General features: G+C 45.7%; 2 protein-coding genes and 1 long non-coding RNA gene across 3 annotated transcripts; 1 reads left to right on the top strand and 2 right to left on the bottom strand.

Moving 5' to 3' along the window:
• Nucleotides 1-430: 430 nt before the first annotated feature.
• Nucleotides 431-2,820, bottom strand: Rnase6 (ribonuclease A family member k6). The gene is given in 3 exon segments (XM_055608634.1): nucleotides 431-892; nucleotides 895-1,229; nucleotides 2,573-2,820. Coding segments are annotated over 2 exon segments (471 nt in total). The 5' UTR covers nucleotides 1,225-1,229; nucleotides 2,573-2,820; the 3' UTR covers nucleotides 431-751.
• On the top strand, nucleotides 1,202-11,775 carry LOC129677961 (uncharacterized). Its single transcript, XR_008720300.1, has 3 exons — nucleotides 1,202-1,269; nucleotides 8,006-8,095; nucleotides 10,950-11,775. It is a non-coding gene; the product is annotated as an uncharacterized LOC129677961 (long non-coding RNA).
• Eddm3b (epididymal protein 3B) lies at nucleotides 8,344-9,091 on the bottom strand. Its single transcript, XM_055608635.1, has one exon. The coding sequence runs from the start codon at nucleotides 8,792-8,794 to the stop codon at nucleotides 8,360-8,362; it is 435 nt and encodes a 144-aa protein (XP_055464610.1). The 5' UTR covers nucleotides 8,795-9,091; the 3' UTR covers nucleotides 8,344-8,359.
• Nucleotides 11,776-17,474: the final 5,699 nt, after the last annotated feature.

Genomic DNA, 17,474 nt, shown 5'->3' on the forward strand with positions numbered 1-17,474 from the left:
GCTTTAGGCTGGAGTGAAAAATGACTGAGTCCTCAAAATCTCTCCAGCTTCTTGGCCTCCAGTGACCTTCCTCCTTTCCTGAAATGGAGACATGGTCCTCGCAGGGCAAAAGGGAAGGAAAACTAGCTGGAAGAAGGGACTGAGCAAGAAAGAATGAGAGGATAAGAGAAGACAAATAGTGAATGAATATGACTGTAATTGTCAAAGTGGGTTTTTTTTTCAATTTAATATTAATAATTTAATAAAAGTGTTAATAACCACCTTTGGCTACATAGTGGTGTTGAATCCACCCTAACCAAATCAGACCCTTTCAAAACAACAACAACAACAAAACCAAGCAACCAAACAACAACAACAAAAACTAAACAAGCAAAATTCACCCTCATTATACTGAAAAGAAAATGGTTTTATTTTTATGAGCGTAGTACAATAAAGCTTGACCCAAAACAGCGCAGGATAAATTGTTCAGACGCTTGGACCCTCTTTATTCTAATCCTATGCTACAGAGCAGAAAATAATCCATTTCCTTCTCTTTTGGGGGCAAGAGGAGGTATGGTGATTGAACTCAGGCATGAAGCAAGTACTCAGTTACCGAGCCACATCACAACCCACGCACCCTATTTCTTTTTTCTTGACTCTACTCTGACAGCTTCGGCATTTGAATTCTTCTGGCACCTTCCCCTTCCTGTGGGAACAAAAGGCAAAGTGGAATAAACTGTGAGAGAATCTGTGTCAAACAGAAGAAGAGTACCTAAGCCTCAGGTACGATCTTATCTAAGTGCACAGGAACCAGCGGGTAGGGAGGGTCCTCCTTCTTTGGGTGCTCGCAGGCCACGATGAAGAATCTGTCGTGTTTAGCGTTTTTGTAGCGGCAGTGGGGGTAGGCCCCCCCCCGGTGTGTAGACAGTCAGTCATGCTGACAGGCTTTGCACTTTGGTGGCAGTTTTTCCAACCGTTCTTGCAGGTGATACTGGGCAAACCACAGGTGGCAGCCACATTCTGGAATGATTCATGCAGAAAGGTGTTTTTTGGCTTACAGTGACGGGTATAATTGTTGACACCTTGCATTGCTTGGTTGCACTGCTGAGGACTTATCTGTACGTGCTGGATTTCAAACCAGCGAGCCCTGGAGAGGCCCTTCGGCTGGGTGCAAAGGGGACACGCTGGCTCCCACAGCCCCTGGATCAGGAGGAGAGGAAGGCACCTGGGAAGAGCTAGCACCATGCTTTCTGTAGAGGAAGAAGGAAGATCTCGGTAATGAAAGAAGCGGTGAGAACAAACGTTTATCATGATGAGTTTGTTGATTATTTTTCTTCCTTTCAAGATTTCGTAGCTCTTAGAAAGAAAGAAAGCCGGTCTCGTAATTCTATGAAAACTCTGTAATCCCGGTGAGGAAGACAGGAGCAGAGCAGGCTGCCCTGGCTGTTACCTCCCATCTTTCTCTCAGACCTGTATTCATACGTGTTCATATGTGTGGGATCATAACACGAAGGTCCTTGCACCCACAGATAGCCAGAGAAACCAGGAATGTTAAGCACACAGGATTGTCTTTCTAATGGAAGACATGAGAAACCTGTTTTTCCACCGGGGAAGCTGAGAATTGGAAGTGATTAACGGCCTGGTGATCTGTGTGATCTGTTGGGCCAGGCTGTGTCAGGGGGCGGCTAGTAATATAAATGCCTCTTATAGCCAGAGGCTCCCCTAAGATTACCACAGCTAAGACCAGAGGTCACTAATAGCCCAAATGACCTCTGTATGATCAAGACCAGGCCAGATCCTTAGGCCCTTAAGCTAATACAGGTAGCTGGGTTTAAGACCCTACCAAAGCAGACCTGGCCTCTGAGGTTCTCCCAGCATCCTTTGTTCCCTACCAGTTACAGGATGTGTCTGGCATACCCTGAACTTTCCAGCCCAGGGGCAGGGGCATCCCTTCACTATATCATTCAGATATTTTTGATTTTTCCTCTTCTCTCTGTTTCTGTGTCTCTCCTCTTCCTCTTCTCTCCTCTCTCTGAGTCTCTCTCTCTCTCTGTCTCTGTCTCTCTTTCTCTCTCTCTCTCCCTCCCTCCTCTTCCTGCATGGCGGCAAGAGCTGCTTCCAATAAACCTGCATTTATATACTTGACCTTGTCTTATATTAGCTCATATCGCTGTCCCAGAAGGTTTGTCAATAGCCTATCTCTAGAGTCCATCTTCTTGGAAGAAATGACAGTACCCTGAGTTGAGTTTCAGTGTAATTACGCTTCCTTGTGTACTGGAAACTGTTTCCCCAGTACTTCCTTGTACACAGGGAAACTCTCCCCTCCTCCCCCCCAAATTATACTGGATTTAAATACGTTGTGAATAAACTAGCTGTTACAAGACACTCCCCACCAAGTCTGGTCAAGGTTGTCAAAGCCAATCTGCACCGGGTTTTCATCCTTATCTCTTCCTGGGGTTGGCTTTCCTGTACGGCACCGACAGGGACAGATTCCACCTGCAATCCCTTCTAATATGTTTACCTTTCCTCTCCGACCAGCACCTCCCAGCCAGAGCCACTGCCTGGCCAGAGCCCCAGGAAGTACCTCCCTTACCCCGAGTTTTTGCTGGGTTCCTGCTGTGAACAGGGGCGGTTGATCAGTCCCGAGTTCTGAGTGTTTCGGCTTGCTTTTCTTTTTCAGGCCAGTCACAGCTGCCTAGGTGGGGCAGGGCTAGAAGTATTTATTCTTAAGCCTATGAAAGAGAAACCTTAGAATTTGCAGAAGTACAGCGGGGTAAGACTCTCTACCTCCCAGTAAGTTTCGGTGTCGGTGAAGATAAAGAATAAATTCAACTTAAGAAACAAGCAGGCTCAAATCTCCGAGTTTTAAGGACCTGACCACTTGCTGAACGCTTGGTGCTTCCTCTTAGACTACAGCTTCAGTTTTTTTGAAGCTCTATGATTTCAGATTCTTAACAATAACAACAACCAAAAATTACTTTGTATATTTGTATATTAGTTGCCACAAACTTGGTAGCGTGAGTTCCTGCAAGTACACTTGAAGACATCATTTCTTTGTATATATGTTTATTGGGCCAGGCTACTCATATTTGGAAGTTTACAGTATAATGAAAGACAGGCAGGTAAATAAATAAGCATGTTATAAAGCAATAGGCATGAATAGCTTATTTATTTAGTGATTCACTAAAGGGGACAAGAGCTATTGGAAGAAACCCACCCAAAGCTGTGCTTTGAGGAGTAATTAGTTAGGTGAAGAGAGTAGGAGGGACCTTTAAAGTGAGAGTTGTGTGTGAAAAGATCCAAAAGCAGGAAGAAGAGAAAGCACAGGGTATTTACTTTTGAATCTGTTTTTTCCTCCCTGCTGGTCTGATACTTCAGGGTTGCTGCACCTCCTCACCCCATGGAAGGGTCCCTACCTGTGGCCTTACTTCTTCCTAATCAGTTCTGCATTCTTTCTCCAGGCTGGCAGAGTTACAACAGTACACTTTTATTCAAAGGTGTTTTTTTTTTTTTTTTTTTTTTTTTTTTTTTTTCAGATGGTGTCTTGGTATGTACCCAGGCCTGCCTCGAACTCAGTAGCCTCCTTCATCCTCCCCCTTCTAGTGCTAGGACGCAGGTGTATACCACCATGCTCACTTTGACTAATATCCACAGGGATGTTTTGTATGTAATTTAACTACTGGGGTTGAGTGTGACAAGTTCCCCACAGATCTGAGGGTTGGAATACTCTGGCCCCGGCTGGTGGACTGTTTGGGAAAGCTGTGGAGCCTTCAGGCGTTCGCATCAACACAGTCACTCCTTCGGGGGAACTGTTCTCAGTGTACAGGGAACACGGAATATTAGTCTTCCTGTCAAACACTGTAGAGCTTTGGTTTATGCCAGCGCATTAAAAATTTTTAATATCCCCTACCTGGTAAAACTTCTGTTTATACAAAGGTCCTGCTGCACTCCAGATCTTGAGATGCCTGCCCGTTCTCGCTTTCCTTCATTTCCTTTGTGCCAATTCTTTTAAAACTAAGCAACCAGGAAAGACTGGCATTGGAACTCAGCCAGTGGGGAAAGGACACAGAACTCTTGAATTAAGATAAAGACTATTGGGTTTCTCACTCTGTGGGGTTACCCTTCCGTTTGTGTGGGCAGCTCCCCCTTATACATAAAGGTTTGCCTTGTCATGAGGCTTTCATTGGATTGGTGGTGCTTTCTTTCTAACAGGTAGAAAAGGGAAAGCAATCATACTGTGTGTGCTAGTCTCTTAGTTACTGCTGCTCTGACTAGGGAAAATAAAGAAAAAGCATCGAGAAATCACAGTGAGATCAGTGATTAGCATTCGGTGGGAAGTAGAAAAGAGAGATGCACTAGAGAAGAGGAAATGGTAGAGGCAAGGAAAAAAGAAAACAAAGAGCGAAGACATTTTAGTTGAAGATAGACTTGGGTGAAGATACGCCCTCAGGTACTGTAGACCAGTCTCATTCCTCAGGAAATTGAGTCACCAAGGCTCTGTATACCAGGAAAGGAAAGGAAAAGAAAGGGTTTGGGATAAAGAGAAGGAAAAGTGAGAACAATAAAAAAAAGAAAGGAAAACCAGGAAAGACATAACCCAGATGACGGACTAGGGGCTGGAGACATCCCTGACTGATAGATAAGGAAAATGATAGAGAGCAAATATGACAAGCTTCAGGCTTCTTCCTCACCGCCCTGATCTGAGGCAAAGTCCAGGCAGCTCTTTTCTCCCACAAGCAGGGGACCCTTGCGCTGACGGTCAGGATAGGCCAGATATGTTCAAATTGGTCATAAATATGTATGCCCAAAGTTGTGGGCTGATAAGCTCTTTTTTCTTTGTTTTAACCAATCAATCAGCTGTGTGCAGTGGCTCATGCTTGTAATCCCAGCACTCAGCGAGGCAGAGGCAGGTGGATGTTTGTGAATTTGAGGCCAGCCTGGTTTACAAAGAGAGTTCAGGACAGCCAAAGCTACACAGAGAAACCTTGTCTAGAAAAACTAACCAACCAAACAACCAAAACCAAACACAAACAACAACAATAAACAAACAAAAACCCAAATCAATCAAAAGTTAGGGGAACGTCATGGTTCTCTAGAGGAACAAACATACACAGTCTTTCTCCCATTAGCTTGAAAAAATAGCGACCGACAGCTAAATCCTACCTGAGAGCTGAGAACCCAGCAGTTACTCAGTCCCTAAGCATTCAGAGTAGTCCCACGGTGGCTGTCTCTTATTGAGGGTGGGAAGGAGGTGACAATTGTAATTGCTCAGTCCATAGGACTGGGTACATCTGCAGCCCCAGTCTGGTGCTGGGAGTTCAGAAGATCTTGCTCCTTCCTTCCCTCACATCCATTGATTCCTATCAACGCAAGATTGCTTCCTCTCCCCTGCCATGTATCAGGAAATCAGAGATAGCCTAACTGCAGGAAACCTTCCCCTCTCTCTGAGACCTTAAGAAAGGACTCCCCTCCCCCATGGACTGAACTCTTCTCAGAGGCCCCTTCGTGCTGCTGTCTGTCCGCTGCTGTCTGTCCGTCTGTGTGGTTGCCCATGGTGTTATAACTCTTCTAATAAATCTCTTACCCAGTGGACCCCAAGCTCCCTCTTGAATTCCAAACCACAAATTTTCAGTCCCTGGGGATCTGAATTCAAGCCTTCATGCTTGTGCATCAATCACTTCACCAAGTAACCCCTCTCCCCAGGTCCTAAAGACAAAAGTCCTAGTGAGTGAATCAGTAAATGCTATCTGTTCATTTATGGTTGGTAGTGGGAACGTTTGGGTTTTTTGTTTGCTTGTTTTGTTTTCATTTCTAATTTGTTAAATGGGGCTAGAGAGATGCAGTCAGTGGCTAAGAGAACTTGCTGCTCTTGGAGAGGGCATGAGGTTGGTTCCCAACACCCCCCACTAGATGACTCACAATCACCAGAACTCCACCTTCTGGGAATCCAACACAGTTTGCCGCTGCAGGCACCCTTACACCTCTGCATTCCCCTATGGGGCTACTGGACTGTGCCTCCGAGGGAACTGGCAAAGAACTGGAGAGATGGAGCACGTTCAAACCCCGGAAACCTCAAACGCGAGATTTAAAATCTCACCCTGAGAAAGGAAGGTGTGACACAAAGCTCTCTCTCCCTGTTGCCGTGCCTGCCTCAGGAGCAGGCGACGAGTGGTCAGTTCCAGGTGGTCAGTCCCGTGAGCTTGTCACCTCTTCTCTTTCCCCATGAGCATAGCCGTGGTCCTAAGTCCCAGCAATGAGACGCCTTCATCCTCAAAACCTCTTCCCACTGCCCAAGGTTGTAAGTTCCTGTTTCACAGGAAATGAAGCAGCGAGCACCCTCTGCTTAGACTGGCTGTTTATTCTGAGCTGTGACACTGGGGGAAAGAAAGGGCTCCATTTCTCCCCCAAAAATTCATTGCTGGGCCCTCGGTCTCGAGGTCACCGCTGGAGCTCACTGGGCCTCAGAGCTTCTGCTGTTCGTTGGGATTACAAGCGGGGACATTCTTACTCAAACCTCCGCATCTGCTGCTGAACCATCTTGACTCCAGGGTGACTATTGCTGTGATTAAACACAACGACCAAGAGCAACATGAGGAGGAAAGGTTTTTTTTGCTTTTGTTTTTGTTTTTTACCAAAAAAGTCAGTGTAGGAACTCCAATAGGGCAGGAACCTGGAGGTAGAAGCTGATGCCGAGGCCATTGCGGACAGTTGCTTATTGGCTTGCTCAGGTTTACTCAGTTTGCTGCCTTATGGAACCCGGAACCACCAGCTCAGGGTGGTCCCACCCACAATGGGCGGGGCTCGCCCCCATTGCTCACTAAGAAAGAAAATGTCCCACAAGCCACTCCGCAGCCTGATCTTACGGAGGCATTTTTCTCAACTGAGGCTTCCTCCACTCTGACGACTCTAGCTTGTGTCAAGCAGATTTAAAATTAGTGAACACAGCATCCCAGGAAGGATTAATTTTGATCAGGGAGTGTTTCTGGCTTTCACACAAGTGACAGTTTAATGTTTGTCTTATTTGGTTTTTTTTTAAGTTTTATTTTTATTATTTTGACTATGTGTAGGCGTATGTCTGCATGCGCTCACATGCACATGAGTGCAGGTGCCTTTGGAGGCTAAGGGTGTTGGATGCCCTAGAGTTAGTCACAGATGGCTGTAGGGCCCCTGCTGTGCACACTAGGAACTGAGCACTCTTGTCTACAGAGCGACCCATCTATCTTTCTAGCACTCCTAATACCTGTTTCATGTTAGAAATGTTCTCCAGTCAGGGAGAACACTTTTCCTGGACGTTGTATCAAAGTCAAAACTAAAATTCCAAGCCAAAGGATAAAAAGGGAAAAACAAAACAAAACAAACAAACAAGCCAAAAAAAAAAAAAACCCCGAAACGCCACAAATTTCCTGGACCACCTGCTATGACTCAACGTGTTAGTTATCTGTTCCCCTCGGCCCCTGACCGTCCATTCGGGTGGAACTAAAGATGCCGCCACAATCACTGTCCAAGTCAAGTCTTGCCTCTGCCTCAGCACATAGGTATATCACACGTGTGTGCGTGCGTGCATAAAACGCACCCTGAGCCTCGGTGTATACACATCTGATCACGTTTCACGTTACATGAAACGACGTCGCTCACACAAATAAAATGAACTCTACACACATAACGTGTGCATGTGTGACACACAGTGGAAGGATGATCTGCCCCTGGAAGGGAAGGTCATTCTGTCTGGACAGCCGTAAAGAGAAGCCGCAGTGGCTCAGCTGCCCCGTGTCCTCCCTCGGGCGCCTGGGTTGAAGGCTTACTTGCCAGCTGGGTCACGAAGGCTGGAGATTCTTTGACAGTGGATTAATCCATTGATGAATTCATAGCTGAGGGCCCAGCAAGAGAAGATAGGTCACTGGAGCCACAATTGTCATATCTTGCCTTCATACTCTTCCCCTTCCTTCTCTTTCTCCTTTCCAGGAAGTGAGTAGCTCTGCACTTCCATTTTCTCACCACAGTGTTCTACTTGACTCTTCCCCAGCAGACCTCAGACAGGAGCCCTAAGACTGAGAGGCGAACCAATCCTACCTTGAATGGTTTCTCTCAAATCCTTTGTCCCAGGAACAGAGACAGGGTGAGTTGAGTCATGAAAAATGGCGTGGATAGCAAAATACGGGAGGAATGTTATCTTAGACAGAGAACAACATAAGCACAACTGTAATCCTAAGAATCAACATGATTGGAAAACACCAACATACAATTGCAAAGTGGAAACGGCAGTAGCTATTGTGAGCTCCTCGGGTGGGCGGGTGAGGTTGCATGGGTGAGGGTGGGGGTAGGGGTTGACATTGGAGGACTACTAGCTGCTCTTCTGGGGCTGGTGAGCTGGTGAGGCTTTCTAGTAGAAGATGGGCTCTAGAATCTTCATGTCTTCTATGCTGTCGACGTGCCCGTCTGCATTACAGTGGAACTGAACATAGTTGTAGCTCCTTTTCTCCATATATCTATTTTTGGAATTCTCCCACTGGCACGTGAGTACCTTAATGGGGATCTGAGCCCAAACGTATGAATTTTTGTAGCGGTCTTTCCAGTTGCTACTAATACATATATGCTCAACTTTGTACCATGACATATAAACAAATTCGTGCGAGACCTTCGGTTTCAGAGCTCTTTCAGTCATAAGGACCTCACATCTGTATGTACTGAATTCTTTGTTTGAACTTAGGTGATGGTGTTCCATGAAGTGCCGCCTGGACGCGCTTTGTGCAAATTGGACGCACTGCAGGAACAGCAGGGGCAGGAGCATGTCCCAGGCCTTTAGAGAGGACACCATAGCAGACACTGGGGCCACCTACACGGGCACAGGAAAAAGAGAAGGAAATATTTAGATACTGTCCTTCAAGCTGAGCTGTACTTTAAGTTTCCTGTGTAATTTTGTTTGTTTCCCAGAGAAGATAACCCCCATTAGATACTAAAGTTAATTGCATATAAAAACTATGTTGCAGCCTGAGTGAACTAAGAATAAAATTACAAAAAAGAAGATGGGATTTGTTTCGAAAACTCGAACTCCCTCCTATATTCCCTCTCTTCTACACAACCGAAAGAGCCTCTCTATTCTGTCTCACCAGCTCTAGCCAACTCCTTAACGCTCAGAAGATCGTGTGTCCCAAAGAGTTCTCTTCCAAGCTGAATGACTAATCACACTGAAGGGAATGGAGAGTAACTGCTGGGGAGATGCCGCCAAGAAGGAAGGCTGTGGGTCCCTGAAGTTTTAGCCCAGGCTGTGCTTCTCACTGTTTGCACCATGATGATTAGCCTCTCTTGACCCCTCCTAACGTTTCCCCCAAATCTAGAGGAAGTGCAACCCCATTTCCTCAGTCCTCACCTCTTTTCTCAGGAACCTCGTCCCTGTGTGCATTTGTCAGAGCTACTTGTTGAGAATGACTAGAGGAACTGAAGGTCTGAAATAGTGTTTCAATTAACCAAATACCACAAGTGTATAAACCAGCGTCCTAGGAGTCACTCTGGGTAGAAGACAGAGTCCGGTGTTTGGAAAGGCTTAGCCTGCCCTCGTTTACAAGAGCGTGCCTAGCCCTATCAAATCTTTCACCTCGTTCACAGCCCTGACCTCAGATGGGTCTGATAGACCTTGGAGAGCCAACAGGAATACTCCAGTAGACTGGAGTCTTCTGGATGAGGGTCAGGTAAGGTGGGAGCCTTATCTGTGGGGTTAACGCAGAGCTGAAATTGAGGTCTTGATTTCTATGATTTGGATCGATTTTCATCCTTAACTCTAAAATGTCAATCAAGGTCTTTCCAAAGACTCCTGGCCTTCCAATCGAGTTTCTTACATGCCAACCCTTCTGACTCACCTAATCAGAGCACACGTCCCAGGTCCTGGAGGGTTGTGGTGGGCACAGAGGTAGGGGGATCTGAAGAGCAGAGTCTCTGCTGCCGTTTCCGGAGTTCCCAAGAAGTCGACTGCAGTAGACAAAAGAATGACAGTAGGAAGTACAGCGGGTTAGGTATGAGGGGGTGGCGGGGTGGAGGACAGAGCTGGAACAGCGATATATGCGAACCTGTTCTGTATCTCCTCATGTGGAACACTTGGGTTCACCCTGAGAATAGCCTTAAGCAAAGTCTGCAAACATCAAAGGATGCGCAGGCACAGAAGAATTTCAAAGTGATGGAGAGCAGTGACCCCAGAGAGGGATTACTGGCAGCTTTCAAGAGACAACCAGAAATCTGGCCCTGAAACTTGTTTCTGGGGGGAAGTCCATGAATGGCTAGGATGTATTCTATGGGAAGTTTGACAAAGATGTGGACTATGGCAATGTCCCCAGTAAGTGAGAGCATGTGGTCAAAGGTGTGATTTGTAGATAAGTTGAGAAAATGGAGTGTGCTTTGTATCAACAGAGCAAAGGCCGCTAGTGGTTCATCTGTGCCAGTTTCTTTCCCATTTGCCTTAGCACAAGAACGTCTGCAGGTATCAGTTTAGATCCAGAACTTATTTTCAAAGCCAGGTAATCTTCTCAGGTAGGAAGCTGAAGAAGGAGGCTCAGCAGTTTCGGGTCAGTCTGGACAATATAAAGAGACCCTGTCACAAGAAAAAGAAGATTCACCAACTCCTATCTGCAGATGGCAGCTCTTACCAAGGATCCCTGGAATAATCAGGAATGCTGTGCTGATAGGCTGGGTGTTGTGCATCTTCCTGTTCTTAGCTGTCTGAGTGACAGGGAGAGTACACCCAGGGGGGAATTGTGAGCACCTGAATTTGGATAACTTAGAGATAAGTCTGAGGGGGGAAAAAACAGCACTCATCTGCACAGATGTCCAGGATATTTTCTGACAAGTTTGCACAAGCTGCTAAAAACTTAAATGCAAATCTAATGGATATAAAAAAGAGAAAAGGACCTGTGGAGAAAAAAAACTAGGAGAGGGAGCAATTTTTGCCAAGGCCTATCTGTTTCTTTTTCTCTCTGTTCTAGGCTCTTCCAGATGCCTCCGGCTGTCCTCTCTCTCATATTTGCAACAAAACTTTCTCCCCACTCAAAAGAAAGGGAGCAGCCATTTTTCTTTTGGGGTGGTGCTGGGAATTGCACCCCAGGGTCTTGTGAGTGTGCTGGGAGAATACTTTACCACACACCTACCTCTCCAGCCCAAGCCACAGTCTTTCAAAACATCTGTCTTATAGTATATGAGAGTACCAGCAAGCAGTTCTGAGAATTCTTTAAAAAAAAAAAAAAAGAAAGAAAGAAGAAAGCATAAAGAGTTTATTGGGGCTTGTCGTTTTGGAAGGTGAGTCCATGACTATCGTGGCAAGGAGTGGCCCTGGAGCAGTAGCTGAGAGCTCATTTCTGATACACAAGCAAGAGGCAAGAGGACGAGGCGGTTCTGAGAATTGTAAGAATGCGTGTGAGAGGACAGCACCGCACGGATGCCAGTCGTTGCTGTCAGGATCTCGCCCTAGTCACAGGCATCTCTGCGGTCAACGCGTCAGATGAGTGATGATCCACTTTAAATGTGGAAGAACATTTTCTACGCAGACACCCACAAACCCTACTATGATTTAAAGCTGAGATCCCAAAGCCCTCTTGCACATACAACCAAACTAAACTGGCCTGGTGAGCAGTGCCCCCGTAGAGATGGAGAAATGTGAAACTAATGAAGGAAGTTCCGGCAACCGCTGTCTCTGGGAACTTCTGGAAGGGTGCGCTTCCCATAGCTCTCTCTCTGCCAAAAGCTTCTCAGGTTCCAGCTAATTTGAGTGTGCCGCTTCTAATCTGAGTGACTGCTATTTTCATTTGAATGTAAGGTTTCAGTCATTTCCTAACCACATTCTCTTAAAATATTAACTCCATCTATGAATTCTTTAATATTTCCTTCGCCATTCAATTCTTATTTATTTATTTATTGGGCACTACTATGAGTCAGATAGTGACCTAGACTTCCCGCTACAGCTGATGAAAGGGTTCCCAGAAACTTCCACCTAGGATCCTAACCTGTGTTCCCAGGGTTTCCAAGGACTCCACAGACAAAACTCCTAGGGTCCGTGAACTGATGTGTTGGAATTGTTTTATTTTTATCTTTTAGATTTTCACTAAGCCACGGCTAAAATGTAATAATTCCTTCAGTTACTAATGGGGGGAAGTGCTGGGTAGAGAGGAAATCCGTCGATGCAAGCCTGGGAGAGGTTGAAACCAGCTTTCCAGGTGACCCTTTCACCAGTCCCAACACAGAAGGAGGTGTTTGCTCCTTTGTGAAGACAACTGCTGCCAGGTAGCCCTCTGCCTGCTCAGCAATGCTCCGTCTGGGAGAACCTGAGAGGGGTTTGTCACAGAGAGCAAACAGGACATACAGGCTGTTCAGGAGAGCACGCATGAGCTCTTCTTTATGGCCTTCCCAGACTCCATTCTGCTTGAGGCTTTGACATGTAGTTCCATTTAGTTTGCCCAAACTTGCACCTTTCCCCACTTTGCTAAAGCCCCTTCTTTGAAGTGCCCCGTCACCCTGTCACATTACTTGTCTCTCTTGGGCATAGTCTATAAGACCTAGTTCCCTATTTGAGGGAAAAAATCTTGAATAACTATGATTCTACTTCAAAAACAAAAAGAGAGGAAAAAAAAAAAACAGAAACCAACAAAAATAGCTTTCAGCTACCCTGAGCAGTAAGGGGGCTAGGCCTGGACACTATTTAGGCTAAGACAGAGTGGAGTTTACTATTAAATTCAACTCTATTTCCGCTCTCTGAACACTGGCTATCGTTTCAATGCACTTGACTGCACCAGTGTTACTGAGATCAGAATTTGGCTCATGATGCCTGTCAGAATAAACATGGGTTTTTAATCTTTAAACTCCATGGCTTTCTGAGCAGTCAAGAGGGAAAAATCAGTCTTGCTCACAAGTGTATTTTCTAGCAAACCAGAACAAACCCGTTCCAAAGCCTAGTGTTGTCCTGTCCAGGTGATCAGCCTTATCTCTCAGACTCGCCTTTTACTCCATTATCATCTCTTGGTGTGTATCGGAGGTAAGTTCACGTCTACCAAGGCCACCGAGTTTTGCATTCCTCCTGAACATTTGGATAACATCTAGAGAGAAAGGCTGAGAACAGGCTGCACTATGGTTTGTGGGCTGTTTCCTTTCTACAGAATGAAGAACAAAGGAGCTCTTTGTATCAAACGTCCCATCTGTCATTACCTATTGACCTGGCTTTGGGATTGACATGACCGCAGTAATGGGGTCGTTCCCCATTGAAATGACAGAAGTGTACACAGAAAAGCTGGGATCGGATGGGCTGTGTGCCCTGAAAGAAATACATTGGCGGCAGCGGGAAACGCATCATGTTACTATGCAGAGAATGAATGAGAAAAAATAGCTAATCTTGGGAGTGGGTCTCGGAAGGGGAGTGGTCTTAGGCTGCAGAAGGACACAGCTGTGGGTTGGCACTTCCTGCTAGTCTGTTAACATCCGAGCTAGGGTCAGGAGAAACCCTTGCCATTGCTCTGAGCCTGAGCCAGGAAAGGCCTTGCCACTCTGAGAAGCACGGTCGTATAGGAATGGGATTCAATTCCCAGCACCCACACGTGGCTCTCGATCTTCTGTAATGCTAAGTTCCAAGGAAACTGATGGCCCCTTCTGACCTCCGTGGGCACCAAGTACACACATGCCGCAGGTACATATACCTGCAGGCGAAACACTCACGAACACAGAATAATAAGATATTTTTAAAAACTAAAATAAGTACAAGACAACAAAACTTACAATATTTTATATCTTTTTTTTTTTTTTTTAAATAGTGTCTCATGCTGTAGCAGGCTATCCTGGAATTTACTTATGTAGCCCATGCTGGCCTTCCATCAGTCTTTCTGTCTCTACCTCCTGAGTGTTGAGATTATATGTAGGAGCTACCATGCCCATAGGTAGAAGTTTTACAATCCCAATTTTGAAAATGGTTTTGGAACAGGCACTTGGAAGCTGTTGAGGGAGTGGGTGTAGCAACAGGATAAAATCTGGGCGTCTGTGCCTTCATCTTCTGTCTATCTCTTTTACTTTTGGTCAATGCTTTACCGCTATACATAGCACATGAATCACACAAAGACTATCTAGCCAGTCTCATCCACTTCAAGGTTATAGGCACAGGGTAAGTTATGATCATAAACCTGGAGTTACTTGGGATTCCAGGACCATCAGGACCTCACCCAACAGACCTCAATCACATCCCCCTGACCCCAATATGTGGACAACCGTCCACAGTGGCAGGGCTCCACCCTATGAATAAAATATTTCTTAAGAACTAGGTTGATCTCTTCAGACGATGATGATCTCATTAAAGGCTTCTTCGCTGGAGCAGAACTGAGACAAGGATCAGCCAGAACGCACCATAGCCAGGACTGCCTACATTTGCACACCTTTTGCCCTTGTGCCCAATTCTATATTTATCAAAACCTAGGTGTCATGGCAGTACCCCAAAGATAGACTTATGTCCACCAGGTTCCATCATCTGTTCATTTTTCCAGCGAGTGTAGTCATACTGAATAAATCTCACTCCTCTTTTATGGTTCCATGTCTATTTTTCACTTTAGTTATGTCTTTTTTTTTTTTTTTCTTTTTGAGACAAGGTTGCATGTAGACCATGTTAGTCTTAACATGGAATTCAGGATGACCCTGAACTCCTTGATCCTCAACTTCTCAAGTGTGCTAATTAGAGGCTATGATGCCCAGCTTCACTGGGCTCTTCAGTCAGTGTGTTAGGGGGAGGTGGCCAAGTCTAGCTGGGGGAGGGGCCCTGGATTCCTGTGTGATAAGGGGAAGGGGCAGGGGTGCTGCCAGAGCCTAGGTGGTTAGTCTAAAATCCCCTGAAGGGTTTTGAACAAGAAGCTTAGGCTTTTGAAGATAACCAAACAAATAATACATGGGATTTGGCAAGACCGTCTGTAGCCATGTGGCCTATTTGCTTCCTTTGTTTATAGGTCTTAAATTCTCCTGAGAAATAGTAGCATGTAGAAACACACACACACACACACAAAACCTTTTTTTAAAAAACTTCATGTGTATTAATGTTTGGCTTGCATGTATGTCTGTGTTCCTCTCGTGTGCCTGGTGCCTGAGGAGTCTAGAAGAGGGTGCCCGATCCCCTGGAACTGGTGTTAGAAACTGGTGTGAGCTGCTGTGAGGGTGATGGGAATCAAACTTGGGTCCTCTGGATGAGCAGCAGTGCTTTCTCCCCCTCCCCCCAAGACAGGGTTTCTCTCTGTGTTTAGCCCTGGCTGTCCTAGACTCACTCTGTAGACCAGGCTGGCCTGAAACTCAGAGATCCACCTGCCTCTGCCTCCTGAGTGCTGGGAGTAAAGGCGTGAGCCAACACTGCCAGGCTGGCCAGTGCTTTTAACTGGTGAGCATCTCTCCAGCCTCATGCAGTACTCTTAACTAATGAATGGCGTGTATGTGTGTGTGTATGTGCGTGCGTGTGTGTGTGTGTGTGTGTGTGTGTGTGTGTATTCATTCTATCAGTTCTGTTCCTCTAGAGAACCCTGACTAAGACAAACACAGTAGAGGAAGTTAGGGTAAATGGAAATTTTTAAACAAAAGAAATATGGACAAACAGTTTCAGAGAAGCTCTTAACCTGATGTGGTGGCCAACACCTTTAATCCACAGCACTAGGAGGCAGAGTCAGGTGGATCTCTTAAGAATTTCAGGGTAGCCTGGTCTACATCATGAGACCCTACCTCAAAAAACAGAAAACCATAACAAGCAAAGCTCATTATCTTCAGGAGCATGTGGGGAAAGTTGGCATCAGTTCACTGCTGGAGACAGCTGTTGCCAGGCTGCTGTCCCTGGTTATCTGGAAGACTGCAGAGGTTCTGGGGTTAGGCCTGTCACAAGATGACAAGCAGGATTTGAGGCTGCCTGGGAAACACACGGTGAAGCTGGGCCTGGTGGCACGGGTCTGTAATTATAGCTTTGTGGGAGGCTGGTGCAGAGCCTGCCTGGACTACAGATAGAGGAATGCACACATGAGCTTTTTTATAGACACCTTGACATAATGAGCCCATTTTCTACTTTCACTGGCAGAAACAATGCATAGGAGAAAGTGCAGGGCATGCAAAGCAGTGTCCAGGCTCCTTTTTTAATTATAAAAAAAAGGGAGGAATGTTAGGATTTGGGAACAAAACCTGCTTCTGGGTTAGCTAGCAACTTATGATGTCATCATGTGTCACCAGCCAAGTGGCCACACCTGGAAGGCGTGATTACCTTGCCCCTTAAAGGGACAACCCGACACATGGTCGCTCTCTTGCTCTCTCTCTCTCTTGGTCCTCTCTTCTCTTGTTCTCTTGCGGCGCCCCCTCCCCCCTCTCTCCCCATCATGTCCTCTCTTCATATCCACCTAATAAACCTCTTTCATAGAAAATCTGTTGTCAACCTCATATTTTAATAGATCTAACATTTATAGAGTTGAATCTTCAGATGCTCTACTCTAACTCTCTTAAACACTTGGTGTTTTTAGTGGCTTATTTATCTTGAGACTATTAAGAATCTTACCCCAAGTAACTTCATTAGTGTAAACTCAGGTGGGAGTGAAGGTGCTATGAGCAACAAAAGTCAGTCAGGAAATGCCATGCATGAGCTGTGCATCAGAACCAAGGCAAATACAGTGACCAACTCTCATGGCTGCCTGAAGGGTATGTTTTCTCTTGGACCAAATGACATTCCATGCTTCAAGTACAGTTGCTTTGTTTACATAATTGTCTTGGAGAACTTCCTGGCTGCACTTGTTGGGATTCTTGACTCAAGTGATGTAAGGGAAATTCGGATTAAGTCTCCTTTCTATTGTTTAAATGTCTATTATTTAAATGTCAGTTTAGTCTCCTATACATATATTTCCCTTGGCAGTCAGCATATTTATAGAAATATTTTATTAAATGTCCAAAGTGGGAAGGAATGGGTGTTATCAAAGTCCTAGGCACAAAGCTTTACTTTTGTGGTCCCAATAAGTGAGGTCTGGCCACTGAAACACCAAACCAAACAGAATAGGTAATGGTAGAAAGAAAACAAGAGCTTTCATAAGTGTAAGTGTGCTGGTAAAGCAAGGAGCCTGGCATCTTTAACCTGCCTCCAAGGTGCTAGCAAAAGTGCTATGATTATACAGGAGATATAGGAGCAAGATATATATGGGGGCAAGAAGAATTAAGCAATTTCTGGCCAACTGTGGTTTGGCCAACTGTCTTAGTTTGGGTTTTGTTGCTGTGAAGAGACACCATGACCAAGGCAACTCTTAAAAAGGCAAACATTTAATTGGCACTGGCTTGCAGTGTCAGAGGTTTAGTCCATTATACTCATAGCAGGAAGCATGGAAGCATGCAAGCAGACATGGTTCTGGAGGAGCTGAGAGTTCTACATCTTCATCTGGGCAGCCAGGAGGGGACTGTCTTCTGCAGGCAGCCAGAGGGGGGCTCTGATTCCACCCTGGGTGGGATAGCAAACCTCAAAGCCCACCTACACAGTGATGCACTTC

Source organism: Psammomys obesus, unplaced genomic scaffold, assembly GCF_907164565.1.
Source record: "Psammomys obesus unplaced genomic scaffold, mPsaObe1.curated_primary_1811, whole genome shotgun sequence".
Classification (NCBI taxonomy): Eukaryota; Metazoa; Chordata; class Mammalia; order Rodentia; family Muridae; genus Psammomys; species Psammomys obesus.